At 35.1% G+C, this 15,120-nt stretch overlaps 1 protein-coding gene across 1 annotated transcript; it reads left to right on the top strand.

Annotated features, from left to right (window-relative positions):
• The first annotated feature begins 13,246 nt into the window (after nucleotides 1-13,246).
• LOC127677964 (olfactory receptor 10Q1-like) lies at nucleotides 13,247-14,206 on the top strand. Its single transcript, XM_052172863.1, has one exon. It carries the CDS (start codon nucleotides 13,247-13,249, stop codon nucleotides 14,204-14,206), a length of 960 nt encoding a protein of 319 aa, XP_052028823.1.
• Nucleotides 14,207-15,120: the final 914 nt, after the last annotated feature.

The following is a 15,120-nucleotide window of genomic DNA, read 5'->3' as shown; positions in this document are numbered from 1 at the left end:
CAGGAGACAGCAGATGTTGGTGAGGATGTGGAGAAAGAGGAACACTCCTCCACTGCTGGTGGGGTTACAAATTGGTACAACCACTCTGGAAATCTGGCGGTTCCTCCAAAAACTGGGCACCTCACTTCCAGAAGATCCTGCGATACCACTCCTGGGCATATACCCAAAAGATTCCGCAGCATGTGATAAGGATACATGTTCTACTAATGTTCATAGCAGCCCTATTTATAATCGCCAGAAGTTGGAAAGAACCCAGGTATCCCTCAACAGAAGAGTGGATGCAAAAAAATGTGGTATATCTACACAATGGAGTACTATTCAGCCATTAGAAACAATGAATTCATGAAATTCTTAGGCAAATCGATGGAGATGGAGAACATTATACTAAGTGAGGTAACCCAGACTCAAAAGATGAATCATGGTATGCACTCACTAATAAGTGAATATTAACCTAGAAAACTGGAATACCCAAAACATAATCCACACATCAAATGAGGTACAAGAAGAACGGAGGAGTGGCCCTTTGTTCTGGAAAGACTCAGTGAAGCAGTATAGAACAAAAATCAGAACAGGGAAGTGGGAAGGGTTGGGTGGGAAAACAGGGGGAGGGAAGGGGACTGATGGGACTTTCGGGGAGTGGGGTTCCAGAAAAGGGGAAATCATTTGAAATGTAAATAAATATATCAATAAATTAAAAAAAAAACTATCATTTAACCCAATCAAGTAGGCTTCATCCCAGGGATGCACGGTTAGTCCAATATATTAAAATCCATTAAAGCAATACACTATATAAGCAAACTAAAAGACAAAAAAATCATATGATCATATCATCAGATGCCACAAATGCATTTTACAAAATGCAACACACCTTCCTGTTAAAAGAATTAGAGATATTAGGCATTCAAGGTACCTTCTTAAACATAATAAAAGCAATACAGCAAACCAACAGCCAATATCAAATTAAATGGAGAAATGATTGAAGCAATCCCACAAAAATAGGGACAAGACAATGAAGCCAACTCTCCCTGTATCTGTTCAATATAGTACTCGAAATTCTAATTCAACAATAAATCAACAAAAAGAGATCAAAGGGACATTAATTGGCAAAGAAAAAGTCAAGGTATAACTATTTGTAGATGATAGTATACATAAGCAACTCCAAAAATTCTACCAGAGAACTTCTCAAGCTGATAAACAATTTCAGAAAAGTGGCTGGATATAAAACTAACACAAATAAATCAGTAGCCTTCCTTTATACAAATGATAAATGGGCTGAGAAAGAAAATGGGGAAACAACACTCTTCACAATAGTCACAAATAATGTAAAATGTCTTGGGATAATGCTAACCAAACAAGTGAAAGATCCCTATAACAAGGAATTCAAGTCTCTCAGGAAAGAAATCAAAGAACACAGAAAATGGACAGATCTTTTATACTCATGGATTGCTATGTTTTGTATTGGATATTTTATTAATTTGTACTTCAAATGTTATCCTCTTTCCTGGTTTCCCCTGAAAACCTCTCTCATCCTGCTTTTATGAGGGTGCTCACCCACCCACCTAACCACTCCCACTCCCTACTATGGCATTCCCCTACACTGGAGCATTAAGCCTTCTCCTGACAAAGGGTCTCTCCTACCATCGAAGTCTAACAAAGCTATCCTCTGTTACATATGTAGTTGGAACCATGGGTCCCTCAAAATGTGGTCTTTGGTTTAGTTTGTGTGAGCTCTGGGAGCTCTGATTAGTTGGTATTGTTTTTCTTCCTAGGGTTGCAAACCCCTTCAGCTCCTCCAGTCCTTTCTCTAACTCACCCATTGAGGACCCTATGCTCAGTTCAATGGTTGGCTCTAAGTATCTACCTCAGTATTTGTCAAGTTCTGGCAGAGCCTCTTGGGAGACAGCTATATCAGGCACCAGTCAGCACTTCTTGGCATCCACAATAGTGTCTGCATTTGGTGACTGTATATGGAATGGGTCCCTACGTGGGGCAGTCTTTGGATGGACTTTCCTTCAGTCTCCACTCCACACTTTGTTGCATTATTTCCTTGAGTGAGTATTTTGTTCCCCCTTCTAAGAAGGACTGAATCATCCACACTTTGGTCTTCCTTCTTCTTGAGCTTCACTTGGTGTGTGAACTATATCTTAGGTATTCTGAGCTTTTAGGCTAATATCCACTTATTAATGAACCATGTATGTTCTTTTGTGACTGGGTTACCTCACTCAAGATGATATTTTCTAGTTCCATCTATTTGCATAAGAATTTCATGAAGTCATTGTTTTTAATAGCTGAGAAGTACTCTATTGTGTAAATGTACCACATTTTCTGTATCCATTGCTCTGTTGAAGGACATCTGAGCTCTTGGCAACATCTGGCTATTATAAACAAGGCAGCTACAAACAGTGAAGCATGTGTCCTTGTTATATGTTGGAGCATCTTTTAGGTATATGCCCAGGAGTGATAGAGCTGGGTCCTCAGGTAATACTATGTCCAATTTTCCGAGCAACTACCAGACTCATTTCCAGAGGGTGTGCACCAACTTGCAATCTTACCAACAATGTAAGAGTGTTAGTCTTTCTCCACATCCTCATCAGCATCTGCTGTCACCTGAATCTTTGAGCTCAGCCATTCAAATTGATGTGAAGTGGAATCTCAGGGTTGTTTTGATTTGTATTTACATTTTGACTAAGGATGCTGAACATTTCTTTAGGTGTTTCTCACCCATTTACCATTTCTTAGTTGAGAATTCTTTGTTTAGCTATATACCCCAGTTTTAAATAGGGCTATTTGGTTCTCTGGAGTCTAAATTCTTAAATTCTTGTATATATTGGATATTAGCCCTCTGTCAGATGTAGGATTGTTAAAGATCTTTTCCAAATCTATTGGTTGTCGTTTTGTCCTATTGACAGTGTTCCTTGACTTACAAACTGTATGCTATTTTATGAGGTCTCATTGGTTAATTGTTGATCTTAGAGCATAAGCCATTTGTGTTCTGTTCAGGAAATTTCCCCTGTGTTTGAGTTTGAGGCTTTCCCCACAAATCTCAGAAAAAAAGAAATCAAACATCAGAAGATGGAAAGATCTCCTATGGTCATAAATTGGCAAGATTAATATAGTAGAAATGGCCATCTTGCCGAAAGCAATCTACAGATTCGTTGCAATCCCCAACAAAATTCCAACTCGGTATTCATAGTATTAGAAAGAGAAATTTGCACATTCATTTGGAATAACAAAAAAACCCAGAATAGTGAAAACTATTTTCAACAATAAAATAAACTCCTGAGGGAACCACCATCCCTGACCTCAAGCTGTATTTCAGAGCAATAGTGTTAGTAATTGCATGGTATTGATGCAGAGACAGGTTGGTAGATCAATGGAATAAAATTGAAGATCCAGAACCATGTATGGTCACTTGATTTTTGACAAATGAGACAAAACTGTCCAGTGGAAAAATAGACAGCATTTTCAACAAATGGTGCTGGTTCGACTGGAGGTCAGCATGTAGAAGCATGCAAATCTATCCATTCTTATCTCCTTATACAAATCTCAAGTCCAAGTGGATCAAGGACCTCAAAATAAAGCCAGATACACTGAAACTAATAGAAGTAAAAGCGGGAAAGAGCCTTGCATACAAGGGATTGGTAAATTTCACATAGTAAAAATGGCCATCCTACCAAAAGCAATATACAGATGTAAAGCAATACCTATCAATATTCCAACACAATTCTTCAAAGACACAGAAAGAGCAATTCTTAATTTAATATAGAAAAAGAAAAATCCCAGGATAGTGAAATCCATTCTTAACAATAAAAGAACTTCTAGGAAATCACCATCTCTGACCTCAAGCTATACTATAGAACAATATTGATAAAAACTGCATGATATTAGTACATGTTGATTAATGAAATAGAATTGAAGACCCAGAAATAAAGCCACACCCTTATGGACAATTAATCTTTGACAAAAGTACCAAAATTATACAATGGAAATGGTGTTGGTGGTCTAACGGGCTGTCAGGAATACAGAAAAAATTAGATTCATAATAGAAGGAATAAAAAAGCTCTAAACAATAATAACTAAGACATTGGGCAAGAGAAATCACTTAGGGGTTAAGAATACTTGCTGTGAAACTATGAGTTACATTCTCTAGAAACCTCATACAATAATTTGACCTGTTGAGCCTACAACACTAGCATTATTCAAAGTAAATACAAGGGTGTTTCTGGGCTGCAGATCATGAACACAGCTCAGGTTCCTAACAAGAGAATAAGGTAGAGATTGATAGAACAGGACATCCAGTATACTCTATGAAAGTACTGAGGGACAGAAATAGAAAAAAAGGAGAGAAGAGTTGAGAAAAGAGCTAGAAACAGCAGAAGGAAAAAAGTAGAAATGAAAATACATAGACTAAGAAACATTAGCCAAGTATCAGAACAAACTCATGAAAAAGTCCTCCATAAACTCTGATTTTCAAGAAAAATATCACTGGATTAGAAAACTAACTTACACATTCAACACATCCTATAACGAATAAGAAAGTCCACTTAAGAATTTTCCTCTTGAGTTTGACAATAATAATTACAAGATTTCAGAATCACAACTAAAAATCCAGATCTCTAGATGCTGGGCCAGTATTGGGAGAACTTACACAAACTCCAAGAGCTAAAGCTGGTTTGAGTATCTACTTTCAGGAACTCTCATGAGATTTTCTGGAATGTCTGGAATGTAACACCAGCAAGTCCCTGTTGGGTATAAGGCAGGAATTAGAGATACTTGCCTGGAACCCCAATGCAATAATTTTTTTATAGTTGGCCACACTGAAGAAATTCTCCTTCAACTTTGACTTTCCCCAGTTGAATGGAGTGTAAGGGGTCCCACTAGGGATTTACTTCCTCTTCAACTCATTAGCTTTAGAGAAATCCCATAGAGGACATTCAAAATATGATTAGTAAGGCAAGAACAAACTCAGTAATTATATCAGCATCTATTTTATAATATTGAGAAACACTTAGGTCTTAGGACATCAATTTTGATTAATCCATACAATTATGGTTTCTATGGTTATCCTTCTCACCTAATTATATTACAATCACTAATGTTAAAGGGTCCTCTCTTCTCTTGAGTGTCAGCATATAAAAAAATAAACACACCACTCACTGCTGTCATGTGGACCATATGAAGGCACCATACACTATCTTCTTGTTGCCTCTGTAAGCTGCTGACCAAAAACTTCATGAAGGGGCTCCTTTGCTCATCTGTGATAGCAACATCTTGGGAGCAAAATTAATTTGCTCTTTGGTGAGGTTCCTTACATGAAAAATGAAATGAAACAAATTTGAAATGCTGAAAGAGTATTTAAAAGACTCCATTTCCTTGATAATGCTGCAACTGCTCCTTATCTTTACAATATAAATAATTATTAAATGTATATAGTACTTTATAGTTGAAATTAACAACCAAAAATATCAGTATTAAATTATAGACCACAAGTGAATTATTAAAGGATGTAGTTTTATACTGACATACGTAAAAAAGGGAGCTGTGATAAATGGTTTAATTGTCTAGATCCACGTATCTGATAAGGTCATGCTTTAGTTTGTGGCTTTTCTGCTTGTCACTGAAACATAAGCAGACCAACTATTCTTTGTTCAAACTACTTATATCCAATTAAAATTTTCTGTAAAATTAAGGCATTAACATCAGGACTTAACAAAAATTTACATGATAATATATACTATAAATTTCTGAGAAAAAGTGAACGTTTTTCAAGTTGATCATTATACATTTCCTTTCTAAGGAAGAACAAAGTTTATATTATAAGGAAATGAGTTCAAAATTAGTTCTTCAGTATCTTTAAATTTATATTTTATATGTTGTGCTCTTTTATGAAATTAAGGTTATCAATCATTCCTTTTTATCCTCTAATTTGTGCCTGAGTTGCATTAACCATTTTTAGTCAAGTAATGCTTGCCTGATTGTTTGATATGCCAATAAACGACCATGAGTTGCCAGTTGAAGCTTATCAGAAAGTTCATAAATGATGTGCCTTTTTCGTCAAAATTTAATAAACATGAGGATCAATGGAATAATTGCAATGTAAGGTTTAGAGTGTTTGTCTACTCATGATACCCACCAATTACTGGAGGATGGGTTCTACAAAGACTTCACTACCAAACTTCTTAGAGTAAAAGACACATTGAAAGTTTAATTTTATGCTTCACTCTATCCATTGATTAATTGAATCTAACTCACTCAGGTCTTGAATTTTTATCTGTTGCAAACAAATATAAATACATGACCACTAGACGAAGAGAAGTCACAGTCACTGTGGATTAATTACAAAAGTACTAGATTGTTAAAACAGACCTTGAATATGTATTGTAAGTTGTATTATGGGGTTGGAACTAAAACAAAGCCAAGTACTAATCTAGAAATAAGAAAAAATGGAATAGATACCCTATGCCTTTATGCATCTTAATATAGCTGTAACCTAATTTTTTATAAATTTGTTTTTGACAAGTGTTGAAGATTTTGTCAGGGTCATATTCTCAAGGAGGAAATATAGCCATTCGTAGGCAACCAGGCAATGATGTCAAGGTTGGAATGGTCTCTGAAAACATTCTTGGGGAAAGCCATAGAATATTAAGGATGAAAAATGCAAACTTTGGATTTGAAGGCACTACAAAATAACAGAAAAAAATGTTTTAATGTAAAACACAAGCATAAGTGCAAATTCCAAAGATGTTTTAGATACCTTTTATATTAATCATGATAAAGGTCACCATCGAATATTCAAATATATTTTTGATATACAAATTCTGTTACTCTATGAGATTGTTTTAGACTGTAGCCTAAGTTAGGAAGTACATGTTTTTGTTTTTGTTTTTTTTTCTTTCCCCCGGCAGTCCATAGGCTCTCCAACTGTGGATTGTGGCCACCTCAGAGATTCACTGCCATAGTCTATGAGGTATTCTGGAAAACATCATACTCTCAACTCCATGTCTTGATCAATCCACAAAATTGTATGGTTTGTATCAGTTTGATGTCTTCCCATGTGTACAGTGTTGCTATCTTGGTTTTTATGCTTTAAGAAGATAGAACTTGTTTTTTTGTTTTTTGGTATTTTTTTTTTTTACATTTAAAAATTTTGAAGTTTGGTTTTTTATTTTACTTTATTTTTTATTTTATTTAATCTTCTTTTAATCAGAGCAACACAAGTACTGAGGAAATGCAACGCTAAAGAACCTCACCCTCCATTCCAGAGAAAATGAGATTAAGGAGTAAGTATCCAAGGGGAACTCCTTTCTGTGGTAACAGCTTGAAGGATGAGATCACTAGACCTTTGCTGGCCCCAGGAATTTTACCCATTTGAAACATTCAGTATTTTAAAATTATTTGTAGAGACCATATTCATATTCTCTGTCAGACATTAAAGAATGAAGTGATACAAAATGATCAATGTTAAAATTAATATGTAAGAAGTATGAGTAAATTTATAAATGCAGTAGTAAGTATGAACACTGAGCTTCAAACTCAGATTGGACCACAAAATCTAATTACTCAATATGCTAGCATCCTGTCTGTTCACACTTTCTGAAATGCTGAGCAAAAACAGGATTCCTTAGTCATGGCATAACCACAAGTAGAAAGACTCAAATGTACCTCAAACTTACAATGCCAGTACTTAATATTTACAGGTATTACCTTTTTATTTTGTGAATATATATTATTATTTTAAGGGTGTGCTATTTTACAATCTACTTTTCATGTGCTTCCTGATCTTGTAAGATTTCCACAGTGTTATTTCTAATTATTTCATAGATTTGAACCATAGGCATAAGAATCCATTAATAAACATTCTTCTCTTGTTGAAATTTTGATATATTTATTGCTCTATTCTCTTGAAAACTGTTGCAAACATCCCTGTCTATATTATATGCACATTTTATAAAAATTATTTCTAAAACCAATATGTTTTGTAAAATGTATGCATTTTTCAAGCGTTTCATTGCACAACAACAATTTGCACTATATAAAATAATGTATAGCAATGGTATAGAGTTTAGATACTTGGAAATACACCTATCTTACAAATGAATGCCCCCAGAAGTTATCATCCATTCATTACAAAGACCTTGTACTCAGAAATTGTATTTCATTTGGTTTGTGCATTTACTGAATATTAAGAGTTCAAATTTATATATGAGTTCATTTTTGCAATTCTTAAATTTTTTTCAGTATTTTTCTAATGGGAAACTTTTTGCTGAATGTAAATCTTAATTGTTATTAAAACTGCTTAATATGTTTATCCCTACGGAATATTTGCTGAAGTAAATGGCTTCTGTCCTTTGATCATTGCTTAAATATATTTATGTACTTTGAGATTTGAAAAGTGTTGTGTTCTAGCTTTTAAATATTTTTAATTTTAAAATATGTCAATATTGCCAAAAGGATGAATTTTTATGAATACAATTTGGAAAATAACTACAAAATTATTATCCTATTACCATGTTAGGATGTCGAGGCTTTGGAGTTGTATTGAAATAATAATAACTAATAATACACAATTCTTGGGTGTTCTACCAGCACTGTTTAAGAGAAGTTGGAGATAGATTATATGTATACAAAACACTGTAGAACTTATCAATACTAAGACACAACTGGAGGATCAGAGTATGAGTTTCTCAGTCAAGGATTGGAAGTAGCATGTTGTACAAAGAGAATAAAAATATGAGTTGATCATACACACAAGTTGAGTGCGTATGTTGGTCAAGAAGTTCTCATTGTATTCACTTCAGAGTTTTCACTATTGTGAACCAAATTTTTCCAATGTATTCTGCTACTTCAAGAAAACAATCTATGTCCGTTGGTGTATTCTGTCTTTTAAAACTAAATAGATAAATCATAATGAAAAAAATTGATATGGAGGTTCTTTTGATTATACATAGTCTTGGGTAAAGGTGTGTGTGTATGTGTGTGTGTGTGTGTGTGTGTGTGTGTGTGTGTGTGTGTGTGTAATTTGAATGTGACTCTCTGTTTCTTAGAGAGAACTAAACCAATTTGAATGTATTTGCGACAATGAAATAGGAATTACATTGACTTTTTCAATAGTTTTAGTTTTATGCAACATTTTAGACAAAATTTGATCACATTTTTTTCAGTTCAGCCATTTGCTCACTATTCTATTTTCATTTCCATAGTCTTTAGAATTTAGTAATTTGTGTTTTAAATCATGTACGATTCTTCTGAGGTATGTTGTTCCTTGTCACTAATGAAATATCTTCTGAACCTTCTATATTTAGAATGATGATATTTGCATACTTTCATTTCTCTTTCCTCCCCCAATTACATTAATTTTGTTTTAAATCTTTGAAGTTATCTATTTATTAAAGATTATATTATTACATTAATAATGCATGTCTTTGTTATAAGAATATACTTCATATTAAGTGTGGTTTTTTAAGCCTGATATCTTTTCCCATTTTGATTTTCATAATTTCTGTATTAACCAGTTAACTTTAATGCATATTTTATATGTGCTTATTCAAAACATATTATTTAATGTCATGGTTACCTTGTCTGGAGTTCCATATCCTTTTTTAAATATAATTTATTTTTTTTTCACTTTACATCCTGATCTCTTCTCCTATTCCAGTTCCCCACACAGTTCTTCTATCCTTCCCATAATACCCTTCTATCAGAGGGTGGAGCTCTCACACCAAAGAGATACCCTTTGGGGCCCCAATCATTCCTACAAATCTTCCACAAGAGTCTTCAAGTTCCATCCGTCATTTGTTTAAGGATCTCTACATCCATTTGAGTCAGCTCTTTGGTGGAATCAAGCTAGACTCTTGTCTGGGAGCATAACAGATTATCATTAGTAGTGTAATGGATTGATGTTTTTCCATGGGATGCATCTCAAGTTGGGCTGGTATTGATTCATCATTCCCTCAGTCTCTTCCCCATCCCAAACCCCTGCATTTCTTCTAAATATAACAAATTTTGGGATGAAAATTCTGTGTGTGGGTGGAGTTCTCTGGCAGTAGTTTTGGGGTGACTTATGTAAACTACCATATTATCTGCAAGCAGTGAATTCTTCCTTTCCAATTTCTATTTCCTTGATTTACTTTAGCAGTCTTACTGCTATAGCTAGAACTTCAAATATTTATTCAAGTTGAATAGATAGGAAGAGTGTGGGCAGCATTGTCATGTTCCTGATTTTAGTTTAAAAAAAGTGTTTTAAGTTTCTCTCCATTTAATTTAATATTGTCTATTGACTTGCTGTATTGCTTTTATTATGTTTAGATACATGCATTGTATTTCCAGCCTCTTCAAGAATTTTAACATGAAGGGCTGTTGGGTTTTTGTCAAAGACATTTGCATCATCTGATTGGAAGATTTTTTTTCCTTTTCTTTACATGGCAGATTGCATTCATGGATTTTGTATATTAAACCATCCCCACATCCTTCAGAAGACACATACTTGAACATGGTGGAGGATGTGTTGATGTGTGCCTGTATTTGACTTGCAAGTGTTTTATTGAGCATTTTCATATCAATGTTCATAATAGAAATTGATGTGAAGTTCTTTTTCTTTGTTGAATCTTTGTGTGGTTTTAGGTATCAAGGTGAATGTGCCTTCATATAAAGAGTTTGGCAGTCTTCTTTCTGTTTCTATTTTGTGGAATAGCTTGAAGAGTATTGGTGTTAGCTCTTCATTGAATATCTGGTAGAATTCTGAACTAAAACCATCTGATTCTGGGCTTTTTTGATTAGGAGACTTTTAATGACTCCTATTTCCTTATGGGTTATGGGGCATTTAAATACTTTATCTGATGACCATTTAACTTTGATAGATGCTATCTGTCCAAAATACCATCCTATTGTGTATTGATTATTATGTGGCAGGTGAATTTTATTCTCTGTTCCAGTCTAATTGGTATTCTATAATCTTCTTGTATGCTTATAGGCATCTCTTTATCAAGGGTAGAATTTTTTCTTCTGTGATTTCATTGAAAAATATTTTCTGGTTCTTAGAACTGAGATTCTTTATCTTCTTCTATTCCTGTTACTGTTTGGTTAGGCTTTTCTTGGTATCCCAGATTTTTCTGAATGTTTTGTTCCAGGAATTTTTCATTTTTAACATTTCCTTTAACTGATATATTGATTTCTTCTATTATATCTTCTACACCTTCTACACCTACATATTCTGTTGGTGATGTTTTTGTCTGTTGTTCCTGTTCTATTCCCTAAGTTTTCCATCTCCAGGATTCTTTCAGTTTGTGTTTTCTTATGATGGCTGTTTCCATTTTCGGATCTTGAACAGTTTTATTTATTTATTTCACCTTTCTGATTTGATTTTTGCATTTTTCTTTAAGGGATGTATTTTTTTCTTCTTTAAAGGCCTCTATGTCTTTGATCGCAATTTTCTGTTTTCCTTTAAAGGCTTTATTAAAGGCCTCTATCTTCTCTATAATATTGGATTTAATCTCTCTCTCTGTCTCTCTGTCTCTCTCTCTCTGTGTGTGTATGTGTGTGTGCGCGCGCGCGTGTGTGCATGTGCATATGTGTGTACATGTGTGTATGTGTGTGCTTATGCATGTGTGTGTGTGTGTGTGTGTGTGTGCTTCTGTTATGTTAGGATATCTAGGGCTTGTTGTAATAGGATAACTAGCTCTGAAGGTATCATACTGCCCTGGCTTTTGTTTATTGTGTTCTTTCTAGGGGCTTTAGCCATGTGGATAGCTTTAGTCCCTGGGGGTTCCTATTGTAATATTCATTGGGAGGGGGCCTATTCTCAATGACACTGGTGTTCTAAGTCGTCTCTCATGCATATCTTTGGGCTGTATGGTTCTAGATAGATATGATAAAGGTGGACTGAGGAGTAGTAGGGGAATGGGTTCAAGTGGGAATAGCATGCTGCTCAAGGCAACTGGGGATGACCCAGAGGACTTAACAGGAAGGGGCGTTGTGTGCAAAATGACAGTCTAGCCTTATTTTTTTCCAGATCACCAGGTATATTGAGGGAGGATAGAGAGGTGTCAAGACCTGCAATTGTGTATTCTAAGTAATCATCCAGGAACCTGGAATCTATTGATGAGCTGGTTTTATATATTTAATAAGATATATTTCCAAGTCCTTGCTAATTTCAGAAAGTCTTGCATTAAAGCATAAGTTTCTATGTATCCAAATAGAATATTTTTAATTTTTCTCAAAACTCCAATATATCATCTATTTCTTTTTTTAAAACAAAATTGAAATCAAAACAGAAAATGATTAATCTCATCTACTTTCTAATTCATTATATACACAAAGTTATCTTTTAATTAACCAATAGTTTTCATATATAATTCAATTATGCAACTGAAATTGTGGTTTCTTTTTATAATTATTTAGCAGATATCACTATTTTAAACACAATTCATTTTAGTTCCTCGTCAAGAACATTTTTGTCTGAGACCAAAACCTTTGTTTTATGGTCATAAATTTAGAGGAAAAGTCCAGGAAGGGAAAATATATGAGAAAGTATATATTATAAAAGATGGACTCAAAGAATATGGCCTACTTTGATATAGGGTATAAGAAAACATGATGTAAAGTGAATGTCTTATGAAAATAAAACGATGACTATATTGTAGAGCATGATAAATCTAGGAATTGAACATTGTATTATATAGAACTGAAAAGATAGCTTAGAAAGACATGATGTAAAAGCAGGAGCAATAAAGTACATATGTTATCATTCCATACAGAATTTTGAATGTGATTAAGGTAACCTGCAGTGTCAATAGAGAAGATTACTGACAATTCTGATATATAAAGGTCAAAGAGATAGGAATATGCCTCCATATGTATGTGTATCTTCATCTTGGTAGCTACTGAATTTTATTGCAAAAAAAAAATAACTAGGACCTACACTTACTATGTATTTTTTGCATAAGAATGTATATGAAAATTGTGAATACTGCATCTATTCATCTAATTTTAAATATGGTTTTAGGAAACATACAGAATGAGTGTGTTTTTGGTTTTTATATTTTTATTTTTGCATGCACATGAGATGTTACTACTTCTCATCAGAAGTAAATTGTAAAAATAAAAGACCAAAGTTATTTGACCAGACACATGTACATATGCAGGCTTTGGTCTTGGGTAGAGAAGCATTTCCATTATTCATGGAGATTTCAAAGAAAAAAATCACAACCTTATTTTTGTGAATTCAATCATTGTTCTTCTTGCAGAAAATATGTTGACTGGGAAACTTGTTCTTAACCAATCTGGGACTCCAGAGTTCGTGTTCCGTGTTTTCACCAACGTCCCAGAAGTCCAGGCTCTTCTCTTTGTCCTCTTCCTTTTGCTCTATCTGATAATCATCTGTGGCAACACTGCCATCATCTGGGTTGTGTGCACCCACACTTCCTTGCGCACACCCATGTATTTCTTCCTTGGCAGCCTGTCTCTCCTGGAAATCTGTTATACCACAGATGTGGTACCCCTGATGCTTTCAAACATCTTTGGGGCCCAGAAGCCTATATCGCTGGCTGGTTGTGGGACACAAATGTTCTTCTTCCTCACTCTAGGAGGTACTGATTGCTTTCTCTTGGCAGTCATGGCCTATGACAGGTATGTGGCCATCTGCCACCCTCTGCACTACAGCCTCATCATGACCCAGAAGCTGTGTATCCAGATGGTGATGGGCTCTTTGAGTTTGGCACTATTTCTCTCCCTGCAGCTCACTGCCTTAGTTTTCACCTTGCCCTTCTGTGGATATGACCACGAAATCAACCACTTCCTCTGTGATGTGCCCCCAGTTTTGCGCCTAGCCTGTGCTGACATCCACGTGCACCAGGCAGTCCTCTATGTAGTAGGCATCCTAGTACTGACAGTCCCATTCCTGCTGATTTGTATCTCCTATGTGTTCATTGCTTCTACAATTCTTCACATGCGCTCTGCAGAGGGTCGCCAGAGGGCCTTCTCTACCTGCTCCTCCCACCTCACTGTAGTCTTGCTACAGTATGGTGGCTGTAGCTTGGTGTACCTGAGACCCCGCTCGAGCAGCTCTGATGATGAGGACCGCCATATAGCACTGGTCTACACATTTGTGACTCCGTTACTTAACCCTCTGATTTATACCCTTAGAAACAAGGATGTCAAAGATGCTTTGAGGAGCTCCATCTTCTGTAAATCAGCATCTCACTGGAGTTAAAGGCTTCAGGTTGCAGTAAGGAACATATGTGAGTTTTGAGCAACTGAAAAGAACAAGCAGAAGTATATTATTTAGCCTGTTAAATGTCACATTTTATTTTTATTTTAAGGTGCATGCCACTGGGATAGCTACATTCATTTACTTGAAATTATTGAAAAATGTTGAGTAAGGAAAGATTATCAATAAGTATTGTAATTACTTAATTTCAAAAACAACACAAAACAGAAAAATATCTGTGAAAATTAAACAAAGTGATCAATACCCTTGGAATGTATAGCTCCGAATTTGCTTGTAAAAAGAAAAGAAAAATAATAAATAATCTTACTTTGAAAAGGTTTCTCAGTTCACTCATGTTATTTGCTTTGATGGGAATCTCACATACTTGCTGTATTTGAATGCAGTCTGTCTGTTTACATGCACCATACTGAGGAGGCAGAAATGCACATTCTAGAAAAGGGAGTTATTTGTTAAACATTTTTGGTCTTGTGTGTGTGTGTGTGTGTGTGTGTGTGTGTGTCAATGTTACCTCATGCTTCTAAGCCTACTCATTTCCCTGTTTCCCCATACCTACTCTCTGTCCTTACAACCTGCCTATCAGGGAAAAAAATAATTGTGGAGCCTGTAGTGTCATAATGTATTCCACAGTGTGTGTATGTGTGTGTGTATCCTTTAGTCTACACTTCTTTACTTGCAAATGTTACTTGAAACATATCATTGGTGTGGTTTAAGGCCTCTGGCTTCTGCTACACTATCAATATTGGAATCTCATTAGAGCTCTCCTTGGATATTTTGCTATTATCCCATGAAACAGACATTGTAAAGCTTTGGATCTATAGGATTGGCCCCTTTCACATGCTCCAGCTGTTCATCAATAGGGTAAGGTGAACCAACTCAAAACCATGGATCTGGGACTA

Source organism: Apodemus sylvaticus, chromosome 1 (assembly GCF_947179515.1).
Source record: "Apodemus sylvaticus chromosome 1, mApoSyl1.1, whole genome shotgun sequence".
Lineage (NCBI taxonomy): Eukaryota > Metazoa > Chordata > Mammalia > Rodentia > Muridae > Apodemus > Apodemus sylvaticus.
This window is presented reverse-complemented; position numbering and strand designations above follow the sequence as displayed.

Coding starts and splice junctions, on each gene's coding strand:
- LOC127677964 (XM_052172863.1), top strand. CDS start 13,247: ATGTTGACTGGGAAACTTGTTCTTAACCAATCTGGGACTCCAGAGTTC.